At 37.2% G+C, this 14,107-nt stretch overlaps 1 protein-coding gene across 3 annotated transcripts in view; it reads left to right on the top strand.

Annotated features, from left to right (window-relative positions):
• Positions 1–14,107, top strand: part of RTN3 (reticulon 3) — a 57,977-nt gene that overhangs the window by 22,711 nt on the left and 21,159 nt on the right. Inside the window, exon 3 of one of the 3 annotated variants that reach the window (XM_072789610.1) lies at positions 1,278–3,635. The exons of the other annotated variants lie outside the window; for them this stretch is intronic. Coding sequence (XP_072645711.1) covers positions 1,278–3,635 — 2,358 coding nt within the window. The remainder of the gene's footprint in view (positions 1–1,277; positions 3,636–14,107) is intronic. 3 annotated transcript variants of the gene reach the window in all.

The raw sequence follows: 14,107 nt of genomic DNA on the forward strand, positions 1-14,107 counted from the left end.
TTGCTTCTATTCAACTTTTTTTTTTTTTTTAAGATTTTATTTATTTATTAATGAGAGAGGCAGAGACACAGGCAGAGGGAGAAGCAGGCTTCATGCAGGAAGCCTGATGCTGGACTCAATCCCAGGACTCCAGGATCATGCCTTGGGCCGAAGACAGGCACTAAACTGCTGAGCCACCTAGGGATCCCCCATATTATTCAACTTCTCACATGAAAAAGAATATAAGCTGAATAGAAGTAATCCCAAAGGTTTTTCTCTTTCACAAATTCACAGTTACTCATTCACGCTCAAGACAGTGCTGTCCTGAGCCTGCTTAGGTCTCATCTACCAAACTGAATCTTTGATTCATACATTTGGAACTATTTATTTAAGACCTACCTTGTTCTAACTCCAGAGATAACAGCACTTATCCTTTGGAAGGTTGTTTTGATCTTTTCTTCAGTAAAAACTTGCTAGATTGGAAAGATGGGAAACAATGTGATAAATCGCTGGCTGCTGTGGTATTAATGATTAATAACATTTAATTAATGTATTACTTTTAGAATAATATTTTCTGTTTTAAAAAGATTTCTGGAGTTAACTCTTCTTAACCAAAGAACAAACAAAACCCCACCAGTTTACACAGTTCAGTGTTGATTAAACTGGCAAGTTGGTGCAAGAGATTCTGGAGCAGGCCAACTATTTCATACTCCAGTTTAAAATGAGGCCATCTGTACCTGAGACCAATCTTCCCTGTGGATAGAATAAAATAATTCTAGTCTGATTTTTAGGCTCGGGGGGATCCACTATATCTCCTGAGAATCAGAACTGTAATCACTTTTTTTCCCTTTTCAAATTGTCAAACTATAATAGTGGATTTGTAGAAGCTTTGTGTACCAAATTATACAGCCTATAGCTGAGAATATATCAATACTTCATAATACTGAGTGGTTTTGTATGGATTACATTGGATAGCTCTACCAAAAATACAGAGGGAAAGAAACTTCCCTAGATTTTATGTTTTACCTTTACAATGGAAAAAGTAGACTGAAAAATATTTGTCCTGAAAAATTTTTGTCATCTGCAATTTGTAGCATGATACAGCTTTTCTGTTCACTCTTGGCACTTTTATGCATGTTTTATAGGATAACTGTTGATCGTTGTTTTGTTGTGTGTGTGTACATCCTGTGTGTATATATATGTAACTTGGAAAATGAAAAGCATGCTGCTTGGCCTGACTAGCTAATGTGTGATTGTACCTGGTAAACAAACTTTTTTCTTTCAAATTCTGACTATAGAGGGATTGAGCTCTCTTTGCTCTGATGAGCCACCTTCAGAAACTATGACTTCCTCCCTTTTTTCGTCTTCTGAAATGCTTAACACTGACCTTACAGTACTGCATGGAGAAAAAAGCAAAGTGTTAGGCAGCCAGCCTATTTTAGCCAATGAAGGAAAAGAATATTTGGCTCTCCTAGATGTGAAAAAGATGGAAAAGCCTCAAGGAACCAGTAAAGACATAGCATATTCCCAAGTTTCTATTGCAGAAGTTCAGTGTAACCACCCTTCTGTTCCAGCCAGTATCCCAGATCATCCTGCTTTTTTCTCAAAGGAAGTTGGTCTAATGAAACAGCAAATAAATAAAGATCAAGAGTCCAGGAACCCAAATGAGGTACCAAGTACAGATGATAAAACTGGCTTGGATGCTGATGACAAGTTTACTTTGCTAACAGCCCAGAAACCACTAACCCAGCAGCCCAAGGCAGAAGGCATTTGTACATATTCCTTATCCCCATCTGAAGGTTCAGGAGGTGGTATTGTTGAAAAGGATTCCCCTGAGTCACCATTTGAAGTAATTATTGACAAAGAAGCATTTGACAAAGAATTTAAAGATGCATATAAGGAGAGCACAAATGATTTTGGTAGTTGGGCAATGCATATTGATAGAGAATCACCTGCAGACCTTTTAGAGTCTAATGACAAAGTATTTCCACTGAGAAGTAAAGAGGCAGGGCGTTACCCAGCCTGTGTGTTATTCACTAGACAGTTTTCACACACAACTGCAGCATTGGAAGAAGTGTCTAGGTGTGTGAATGATATGCATAACTTTACTAATGAAATATTGACTTGGGATTTGGTTCCCCAAGTGAAAGAAGAGAGCAATAAGTCTAACTGCATCACAAAAACTGCAGGACTTGATATGAGTGAGTATAATTCAGAAATCCCAGTTGTAAATCTTAAAACGAACACTTACCAGAAAATTCCTGTATGTTCTATTAATGGGAGCACTCCGGTCATTAAATCAGCAGGTGGTTGGGCACAGGCGTCTCTCCCACAAGAAAATGCTATCATTGAAATACCTGTGCCAGACTATCTCGATTCCACAAAGGAAATCAGTATCAAAGGTGTGGGAGGCAATGTGCAGAAACAAGACAACACACTTGCAGAGTTACCTGGATCTCCATGTGAGAAAGGTGTCTCTTTGGGTTCTGGAGTGGCCGCTGTGAAAGTGGTCTTACCTGATGGCAGCCTGAAAGGTGAGATGAACTGGCAGAGCTCTATATTAGGAGAAGCCACAGAGGCTGATAGTTCTGGTGAGTCTGATGACACAGTAATAGAGGACATCGCAGCCAATATTTCATTTGAAAGGAACAAAATTGAAGCTGAAAAATCTGTTTCCATTCCAAGTGCTATTGTAAAAAGAGATGAAAGAGAAATTGAAGAGATTTTCATTTGCAATAGGGAAAATAAAACATCTGAAGACTCTGAAGGGCCAGTCAAAAAAAGCTCTGAGGCAGCACAAGTTCAGCCTGATATTCTTGAAAGGAGTCCAACTGGTGAGGCCACATGTTCACAAGTACCTGACATGAATGTCATGTCAGAAGATGTGGAACAGTCAGGTAGTATGAGTGAAGTTGCTTCTGAAAAGCCTGTTGCAGCTGAAAACCCCAAACTTCCTTCAGCTCTGTCTTCAGGTGTTCTTAAGGAGACAGAATTCTCACCAAATGCGACAACCTCTGCCTGTTTGGAGTCATTACATGAAAAAAGTGTTAAAGATGCAGATGATTCTTCCCCAGAGGACCTGATAGCAGCCTTTACAGAAACCAGAGAGAAAGGAATTGTAGAAAAAGGTACAGGAAATGCCTTTCAGGCAACATCAGAGACTACAGACTTTAAAACAACTCTTGCTGTGGAAGTCTTGCATGAAAATGAGTCAGGTGGTTCTGAAATTAAAGACATAAATAGCAAACACACTGAACAAAGCAAAGAAACCAATGGAATTGCGGTTCTGGATGTTTTCCCTGCCCAGGGTACTCCAACAGCATCTCTTGACTTAGAACAGGAACAGCTCACAATCAAAGCTCTTAAGGAACTGAGTGAAAGAAAGGTTGAGAAGTCAGCTTCTGTACAGGATAATGTAGAATCTCCTCCTGAAGAAATACTCAAGCAGGCTTTCACATGTGATCCAGAATCATCTTGGCTTCAGAGATCATATGATGTCCTAGAACACACAGAAGTTAATATTGGATCTGATCTTGAGATTCCCAAGAAGCCCGCAATTAGAGAAACTACTACTAGGGTAGATATTATTTCGCAGCTTAGTAAGACTGAAGTGATAAACAAGCAAGTTCTAGCAAGACTTCTCACAGACTTCTCAGGTAATCATTTACATTAGCAATACTGCATGTGATTAATTCTGCTTGATTGATTACTTATTAGAGTCATTTTTCTAAGTCTTTGACTTTATATCACCAAAATTATGGCTAGAACAAAAACACTGCATAATGGGGAAAGGTAGAATATTTTTTCATGGTTGTCTGATTTGGTTTTCTTATACAAATATTTCCCAAAATGGTAAATCAATATTCTCCTTAAAATATTTTTTTGCTCCAGCTTTTTTCTCCTTTCTTTACAGGTTGGCCTTAGAGCAATTGCTATGTTGCTACATTAAGAATATCATTAGGCATTTATTTATTTACAAAGCTTATTTTTGGGGCACCTGCATGGCTCAGTTGGTTAAGCAGCTGCCTTTGGCTCAGGTCATGATCCCAGGTTTCTGGATTGAGCCCCACAGGGTTCTGGATTGAGCAGGGAGCCTGCTTCTCCCTTTTTCTCACAAATAAATAAATAAAATCTTAAAAAAAATAACAAAGCTTATTTTTAAATCTCCATAATAGGAGCATTGCTGGCGGTTAGGTTTTTTGCTGTGGGCCTTGTGAAATCTATTTAGCAATCAAAGATAAAGGAATTCCTGCTGGGAATGACAGCATATGAAACTTTTAATTAATGTGATCTTATACTAGAGAGATTTTATGCTCTGAAAGTAGGTAACCAGTATTGTAGTACTGTTTTGTGAGTATTGCTTCAGAGAACTCATTCATTCTTCTACTTTGGACCTTATTTAATACTCTTTGGACCAAAATTTATTATGTGATACTAATTGTTTTCTATTTATGTAAATGATTACTGTTCTTGCAATCAGCCTTCAATTAAATTACTTCAAATGCTGTCTGTTCTGAGATCTTGGAAGGTATAAGAAGAAAGGGTATTTAAAGCCTTCCAAAAGGAAACCCCGTTTACTATATGGTCACTCTTAGTCACTATGCAGAGATCTGTGGTTTTCCAAACTTATGTGACAGTAGATTCCTTTTTCAGATGTCATATACCAGAGTTACGGTATTTAAAATAAAAATAAGACTTTCTTGGGATCCCTGGGTGGCGCAGTGGTTTAGCGCCTGCCTTTGGCCCAGGGCGCGATCCTGGAGACCCAGGATCGAATCCCACGTCGGGCTCCCGGTGCATGGAGCCTGCTTCTCCCTCTGCCTGTGTCTCTGCCTCTCTCTCTCTCTCTCTCTCTCTGTGTGACTATCATAAATAAATTAAAAAAAAAAAAAAGACTTTCTTGTTGGGATAAACTTACAAATGTGATTATATCACTTCCTTTTTCTTCCTTTTTTTTTTTTTTTTTTGGTAAGCATTTTATTATGTACAGAATGATGGGGAGGTCCAGCCCTTAGCAGCCACTTTCCTGTCCTGGTGGCAGCCAGAACACTGGTCAGCTCCTCTTGCTGGGGTGCCTCTCAAAAGGAGTGAAACCACACACCTCTCAGATCTTGTCCTGCACTAGTTTGATGTGCTTGGTTAGGTGCCCATGCCAGCAGCAGTGCCTTGGCTTGCTCATGTTCTTGGTCTCCTTGTGACCCTTGTTGAGGTCCACCACCATGGGTTCTGCAGAACCAAGGCTGCTTGCTCTCCAGCTGTGGCAGAAAGGCACCATTTACTTTTTATTTCCTTACTGAAGACCACAGACAGACTACTTGGCCTTTCTAAATTTTAATCTTTAAAATAGAGATAATTGTGCTTACCTTATAATAATATTGTGGGGATTAAATGTAGACATGCAGGTAATGCAGTGCTTAGCATATAATATTCATTTAGCACAAAGTACAGGACCTGGCATGTAGTAGATACTGGATAATTATTTGTAATTGTTAAGTGAATGAATTGTTCAGTATCAGTGAAAACATCGAGACTGTTTTATGAACTTTTTGAAGTGGCAGTTAAGGATAGCTGTTATACTCAATAATGTTGCTGAACTTGGATTAAGGAGTGCTAAATTTTCGTTATTGCTTTTACAGCATCTAGAAGGCTTTGGATAATTAAGTTATGTCACCTTTTCGGTCCTCAGTTTCCTTATCTGTAAAGTGAGGATGTTGAAGGAGATGATCTTCAATATCATTTTAATAATATGATTCTCTGATATATTCTAGGTTTCTTTATGAGTTGTCATAATTCTTACAGGTTGTTCTTTTGAGTGGTAAGCATATGGGAATGAAACTACAAGAATTTCAGTGTCTAATTTTGGCAAATTCCTGCTTTAGTGTGACCTTAGATAACTCACCTAACTGGTTTGGCATGTTCCTTTGTTAATATGGTAATAATTATTTTGCCCTGCTTCATAGTGTTGTAGTAAACAAAGTACTGTGTAAATACTAATCCTTAGTAATTCCTCACTGAGTTATTTAATTTATTGTGAGAGGTGAAAAGGACTATGGAAATTTAGGATACTTGTCACTGGCCACATTCTATGTTAGTAGACATTTTTAGATGCTATAAAGACCAATATAGGAGCACCTGAGTGGCTTAGTGGTTAAGTCTTTGCCTTTGGCTCAAGTGATGGTCCCAGAGTCCTGGGATTGAGTCCACATTGGGCTTCCCATGGGGGAGCCTGCTTCTCCTTCTGCCTGTGTGTCTCTGCCTCTGTGTGTCTTTCATGAATAATTAAAAAAAAAAAAAAAAACAGTATAATTAGACCAAGAAGCTAAAAGGTCTTCTTTGCAGGCTTCAAAATAGAAAACTTTTTAAAATTGTCTTACTTTATGAATAAATCTTCTAAAATATGACTACTTCAGCAAAATACATCAGTCTCTAGTTCTAAGTAGTATATCGGAATAGTCTTCCCTTTAAAGTAAAATCAGTTCTGTAATTATGTTCTGCCTGAAATTGTTGGGGAAAATAGGCAAAAGAAACCATGGAAAATATTAATGGTATTTTACATTTCTTTTGCTATTTTATGGTACATTGTGTACAAGTTACTAATGAAGTGTGTCATTTCCTTTATGAGGATATTATAGTTCAGTAAAAATGGGTATGACCTATAGTATAACTAATCATTTAGGGAAAATTTAGATTCCTGCTCATATACCTAATTGGGTGAGGACAGGTTTTTGGATTTTCGTATCTAGATTGTTAAGGCAAGGAAATAGGCATATATATATGTATTTAGAGAGAGTTCTAGAAGAGAGAGAGCATCTTAAGCCAGCTCCATGCCCAGCATAGAGCCTGTTGCAGGGCTCAGTTTCATGACCCCGAGATGACAACAGAGCCAAAATCAAGAGTCAAATACTTAACTGAGCCACCCAGGCACCCCTACAAAGGTGTTTTTTGTAACAGTGTTTAAAATATTGGCATATGTCTCAGTGTCTTATGACCTTTCTGTGCAGTTGAATATTCAGCCATTGGAGTTGTTACAGGTTTGTGGGGTTTTTTAAGAAACGGAAAAATACAGAAAAGTACAAAAAGACATACTCATATTTTTACATGTAGAATTAACTTCTGCGAATTAGCATTAATGGCCATATTTGCTTCTAAAGAACCCTTTGATTACCACCTGACCCACTTACTCCCTTCTTCTCTTACCCAGAGGTAAACACCATTGTGGACCTTATAAATCTTTCCAGCTTGGTTTTTTTGTTGTTGTTGTTATTGTTGTTGCTTTGTTTTGTTTTGTTTTGTTTTGTTTTCCAGCTTGTTTTAAATGTATGCATATGGAGTATTGTTTTGTGTTTTCAAACCTTTATGAATATTACCATCTTTGTTACATAAATTGTTTCATTTGACATTAGGCTTTTTTAACTCTTTCCATATTGAATACATAAAATTTGAAATGAATAATGTATTCATTTTAACAGCTATACTACAATCCATTTTATCTTTGTTATTTCCCTTTTGATTAGGATGTGGGTTATTTTCCATTTTTACTCTTACAGTGTTGAAGTTAACATCTTTGTACTTGTCTGGTTTTACACATATACAGATATTTCTCTAGGGTCAGAGTGCCACTGCTTATCAGTTTAACTTTTTGGTTTGTGCATTATTTTTCTAGTTATTGTCAATTTGCCATCAAAGTTGGAGTCCTGTTGTTAGGTGAAAATGTTTACAATTTTTTTTAATTTACATAATCTCTACACCCAATGTGGGGCTTGAATTTAAGATCCCAGGATCAAGAGTTCACACACTGTACTGACTCAGCCAGCTAGGCACCCCCAAGTGTTCATAATTTATTAATAAATAATGTATTCTTGAACACCTGGCAGAGTTTTTGTTATATAGTGCATGATTACAGTAGAAAAACACAAGTTAGAAAAGAAAGTATTCAGAGTAATTATGAAAAGTAAATCTAAGGGGGCCTGGGTGGCTCAGTCAGTTGAGTGTCTGACTCTGGATTTTGGTTCAGATCATGATCCTCAGAGTCATGAAATTGAACCCCACATTGAGCTCCATGCTAAGCACAGAGTCCACTTAAGATCCTCTCTCTTTCTGCCCCTTCCCCTACTCATACACACAGGTTCCCTCTCTTTAAAAAAAGAAAAGGGAATCCATATTGGGGCGCCTCACTGGCTTAGAACATGTGACTTTTGATCGTCAGGTCATGAGTTTGAGCCCCATGTTGATGTAGAATTACTTAAAACTTAAAAACATTTTATTTTAGATATATCTATATACCCACATACCGTGAAGCTGAAGTAAATCTTTAAAAAATAACATCACACTGGTTTTTCTTGCAGTATGATCAAATAGGCTTTATTGGAACTGACCTTTCTGCATATAACTATATATTCTGGACAAAATTGGAAAAAACAAAAAGACCTGAAGGCACTGGAAAATGAACAAAAGCAGGCAGATATTCTGAAAATGAGCTGATGCTTTTAAGAAGAGACAGCATGGAATATGTTTTCCATTTTAACTGCTTGTAGCCAGGTGACAGGCTGAAGTTGGCACCTGACAAGTTGGCTAAAAATTGTAAGGAAATACAAGAGGACAGAATTTGGGTCAGCCACAGCCATTCAACTACTGGAAAGGGTTGGAGGAATCCTGGAAAAAAGAGATCCAGAGAGTGAGAGCCTAAAATTCTGTGTACGTACTTTCTATATACGTCTCTTTTTAATCTTTGAACTACACACGTGCATGGAAGACTATGTGCAGCTCAGCTAAAGAGAAAAGAAGTGAACTAAGATTTGAGATGTTGCCCAAGAGGCAAGAGATTGCATTTGGGTCCAGCCAAATTTAACTGCATAATGAAACAAATGATAGTACCTCCAAAGGAATATAACAGAGTCCAGAGACTGTACAATATTCACAGTGTCCAAGATACAATATGAAACCATACATTTTAAAAACCAGGAAGATACGAACCAGACTGAAGAAAAAAAGACAACCAACAGAAACTAACTTCATTTGTTAGAATTGGGAAGCGGGTTTTAAGGCAGCTATTATAATGAAATAAAGGAAAATGCACTTGATTTGAATGAAAAGAAAGGAAATCTCAATTGAGAAATAGAAACAAAAAAAGAGCCAAGTGGAAATTCTAGAACCATAAAGTACAGCAGTTGAAAATAAAATTCACTGAGCGGCGTTAACATCAGTGTAAAGTACAGCAGCTAAAATTATAATTCACCAAGTGGCCTTAACAGCAAAATGGAGATCACAAAGGGAAGAGTCAGTGAACTTGATGATTGATAGATGATGAGCAGAAAATTATCCAACCCAAAGAACAGAAAGAAAAGTGTATTACTGAACTTGAGGGACCTTTGGGACATAATTATAAGATCTAACTAATATAATTGGAAGTTTCACAAGGAGAGGAGATGAGAGACAGAAGAAGAATATATTTGAAGATAAAGTAGAAAAAATTTTCAGACTCTAAAAAACATTTGCTAATTAAAGAAGCCTAATGATACATATTTAGGATAAGGAAAAGGAAAAAACATACCTTGGTACAGGTGTCAGGGGTCCCTAAGATGACCTTCAGGCCCAGTGATTTGCTAGAAAGACTAGAATGAAAGACTAGAATGCTAGAAAGCATTCATAAAGTATTACACTAAGGGTTACTAGTTTCTTGCAGCAAAAGGACATATCAGAGTTGGCAAAGGAGAAAGGCATGTGGGATAAAGTCCAGGAGAAACCAGGTGCAAGCTTCCAGGTGTCTAGTGGAGTCACACAGGGATGCTCTTAATTTTCCCATCATTGACGTGACAGCATGTGCAGTGTTGCCAACAAGAGAAGCTTACTCAGTGCTTGGTGTCTAGAATGCCACACAGTGCCCACGACTGACCTCAGCTACTCAGACCCCAGAGCAAAAGCAGATGTTCTACATAAATCATATTTTTTTAAAGACTTTATTTATTTATTCATGATAGACACAGAGAGAGAGAGAGAGGCAGAGACACAGGCAGAGAGAGAAACAGGCTCCATGCAGGGAGCCCGATATGGGACTTGATTCTGGGTCTCCAGGATAACATCCCAGGCTGAAGCACTAAACCACTGGGCCACTGGGGATGCCCGTAAATCATATTGTTATGATAAGCTTACCTGGTCACCCTGGTACAGCATCGCTCAAGTCAAGCATGCAAAAACACCAGCCGGAATATTCCAGGAGCTCACAGTTCATCTCCTAGGAGCCAGCCAAGGGCCGGTCCTAAAGACAGACCTACCTTTGGCCAGTGTAAGGTTTGAGCATTTCAGGCCTATGAGTTAACCCTTTCCTACACAGTATTATAGTCAAATTACTGAAGCCAAAGATGAGGAGAAAATATTAAAAGTAGCTAAAGAACAATGACCTATAAAAGGGAATGGTAGTTGTAATTGTAGTTGTAAGCGCTTGCTTCTTACCAGATACCACAAATGCCAGAAGACTGAAATAACATAAAGTGCCAAATGGGGAGAAACCTCAACCCAGATTTCTCTATTCAACAAAAATACCCTGCAGGAATAAAGGCAAAATAAAGACATTATTAGATAAAAGAAAAATGAGAATTTGTCACCAAGAGATCTACACTATAAGAAACACTAAAGGAAGTTCTTCAGATTAAAGGGAGTTGACACCAGATAGAAACTCAGACCTTCAGGAAGGAATGAAGAGCTTTAGAAATACTAAATACCTGAAACAATATTAAAGATTTATTTTTTCAGAATTCCTGGCTGGCTCAGTCAGTAGAGCATGTGACTCTTGATCTTGTGGTTGTGAGTTCAAGCCCCACATTGGGTGTAGAGCTTATTTTTAAAAGGGAGGGTACTTGGGTGGCTCAGTGGGTTAAATTCTTGGTTTCAGCTCATGTCTTGAACTCAGTGTCCTGAGATGGAGCCCTGCATCAGGCTCCACGATGAGTATGGAGCCCACTTAAGATCATCTTCATCTCCATCTCCCCCCCGCCCCCAATCCCACTCACGTGCTCTCTCTCGTGCATGCGTGCGTTCTCTCTCTGTCTCCTTTCTCTTCTCTCTCTCTAAAGGCAGGGGGAGACTTAAGTCAACCATATTCAATACATTAGTGGACTACCCACTACAATCAATAGAGTGGAAGACTGCGTAAAACTGCAGACCCAACCGTATGCTGACTATAAAAGGTGCACGTTAAAGACAAGTAAAAAGTAAATGGATGGAAAAATATATAAAATGAATTCTATAAAAAATACATAAACGAATACCATGCAAAAGTTAAGACAACAAAGGATGTTACCACCAATGAAAAATGATGTGTTGTCATAAGAGGTCTCAAGATATCTTCATAGTCAAATGTATATGTGCCTAATAACAGCTTCAAAATACATGAAGCAAAATTTTACAGAATTAAGGAAAGAAGTAGGCAATTCTAAAAGCATAGTTGGAGATTTTAATACCTCTTTCTCATCAATTGATAGACCAACACACACACACACAGATCTGAGCACCACAATCAGCCACTTTGCCCTAGATGATATTTATAGAGCACTATCATACAATGGCAGGATACATACTCTTGCAGTTAGACAGGAAATATATTTACCAATGTAGACAATATACTAGACCATTAAAAAAACAGTAAATTTAAAAGATTGAAAACATACAAAATATGTTCTAAGACCATAATGAAATTAAATTTTAAAGCAATGAAAATAAAATACCTAAGAAAATTCCTAAGCATTTGGAAATTAAGCAAGATACTTTCACATAATTTGTAGCTCAAAGAAGAAATCTCAAAAAAAATTGTTAAAGTTGTAATTAAACTGAATAACAGTGAAAATACAGTATACCATACTTTTGGAATGCAGTGCTAAAAGGGAAATTTATAGCTCTGAATGCTTATATTAAAAGGAAAAATACCTATATTCAGTGATTTATGGTTTCAACTTAAGAACTTAGAAAAATAGGCACCTGGCTAGTTCAATCAGTAGAGCATGCAGCTCTTGATCTTGGAATTGTAAATTGGAACTTCGTGTTGGGTGTAGAGATTACTTAAAAACACAGTCTTTTAAAAAAAACAAGTAACAATTTTCAAAAACTAGAGCAAAATAAACCCAGAATGAGTAGAACAAAATACTAAAAATAAGAGCAGGAATTGATGGAATAAAAACCAAAATTAACAAGGCCAAAACTTGCTAACTAGAAACGATCAACAAAATTGATTTCTTGGACTGATCAAGAAGAAAGCCAGATTACCAATATCAAGCATGAAAAAAGGAGTTACCACTTGAGATCCCACCGGTATTTAAAGGATAACAATATCATGAACAACTTTATGCGTTTATCAACTTAGATGAAATGGACAGACTGACTCCTTGAAAAATACAACTTATTGAAACTAACACAATTTCTATTAAATTCATTATAAAAATCTCACACAAAAAAGTTCAGGTCCAAAGGTTTTACTGGCACTCTTTCAAGCATTTAAGGAAAAAGGAGAGAACACTTCTCAGCTGTCAGGTATGTAGTAATACTTAAACTGGACAAAGACATTGCAAAAAAAAAAAAAAATTATAGATTGATACCCCCCTTGAACACAATAAAATTAGGAATCCTTCACAAAATATTAGCAAATCAAATCTGGCCATGTAGCTAAAGGTTAATGCACCATGAATAAGTACAGTTTGTTCCAGGAATACAAGCTTGTTCTAAGACTGCAGAATCAGTTAACATAATTCACCACATTAATATAACAGAAAAACTGTGATTGTTTCAATCAGTATAGAGAAGGCATTTGAAAAAGCTCAACATCCTTTTTCTGATAAAAATTTTCAGCAAACTAGGAAGAGAAGGTAATCTCCTCAATCTAGTAAATGACATCTATTGAAAACTCCGCTATCACACTTACTGCCAAAATATTGAGCTCTTTCCCCTTGAGATTGGGTATAAGTCAGGATTGTTCATTCACTACTTGTATTCAACATTGCACTGTAGGTGCTATCACTGAATTACAAGAGATAGAAATAAAAGGAATAAAAATCGGAAAAGAAGTTGTTAAATGGTCTTAGTTTGCAGTTGACATGATTGTTTAGATAGAAAATCCTAAGGAATTTATAAAACAGCTACCAGGACTACTAAATGGATTTAGCAGGGTTATAGGATATTAGATTAGTGCACAAAACTCAGTTTGGTTATGTACTGGCAGCAAATAGTGAAATTTTTAAAAAATTATTTTCCTTACTAAAATAGTAGAAGGAGATGACTTATTGTACACATGTTACACTCAGCTACAAATGAAAACAGAATTAGTCCTGAAAGTCATAAGTATGGGCAAAAGACCAAACAGGACTGTTTTTGTATGAGCAAGGTGGGTCTCTCATAGGTAGTCATGATCAGATGGCAAGGATACTCAAGATCCATTGAATCAAGCTCTAGAAAGTAGGCATGCAGTCTAACAAATTGTGCCTGTATCCCTGGCCTCTAGCTTTCCTTATTTCTACTCCTGTGGCTTCCACTACACAAGCCAGTGGTTTATTTGGACCTCTGCCTCATCTTCTTTTAAGCTTCAGCCTACACATGTGTTTCTTCCTCCACTTGGCTCTCTTGGCACAGAGGTTTCTAAGAAGATGGTGCTAGAACTAAGGGAGACCAGAAAATGAAATTCTAAAACAATAGCATCAAAAGCCCTAAGATAGGAATAAATTGAACAACAACAAAAAATGTTCAAGTCTTCTATACTCAAAACTGCAAAGAGAAGCTTAAGAACTAAGAGGAAAGCTATGCTGTGTTTATGGAGTGGATGCCTTATTATTGTTAAGATGTCAGTCCTACCCAGATTCATCATCAATGGATTCAGTTCAAAATCCCAAAGGATTTTTTTCTATAGAAATTGGTAGGCTCCTTCTAAAACGTCTATGGAAATACACACAACCTAGAAAATCCAAAGCAATTTTGGAAAAAAAGCTGGAGGACTTGGAATACTCACTTCAAGACCCTATAAAACGTAATAAAGATGTTGTACTTGCAGAGGAGTCAACAAATAGGTCTAAGAAACAAAGAATTCAGAAACAACTTACCACAAATTTAGAAACTTAAATCAACACTTTGGTTACCTCATAGTTTTCATGGA

Source organism: Canis lupus, chromosome 21, assembly GCF_048164855.1.
Source record: "Canis lupus baileyi chromosome 21, mCanLup2.hap1, whole genome shotgun sequence".
NCBI classification, from domain to species: Eukaryota; Metazoa; Chordata; class Mammalia; order Carnivora; family Canidae; genus Canis; species Canis lupus.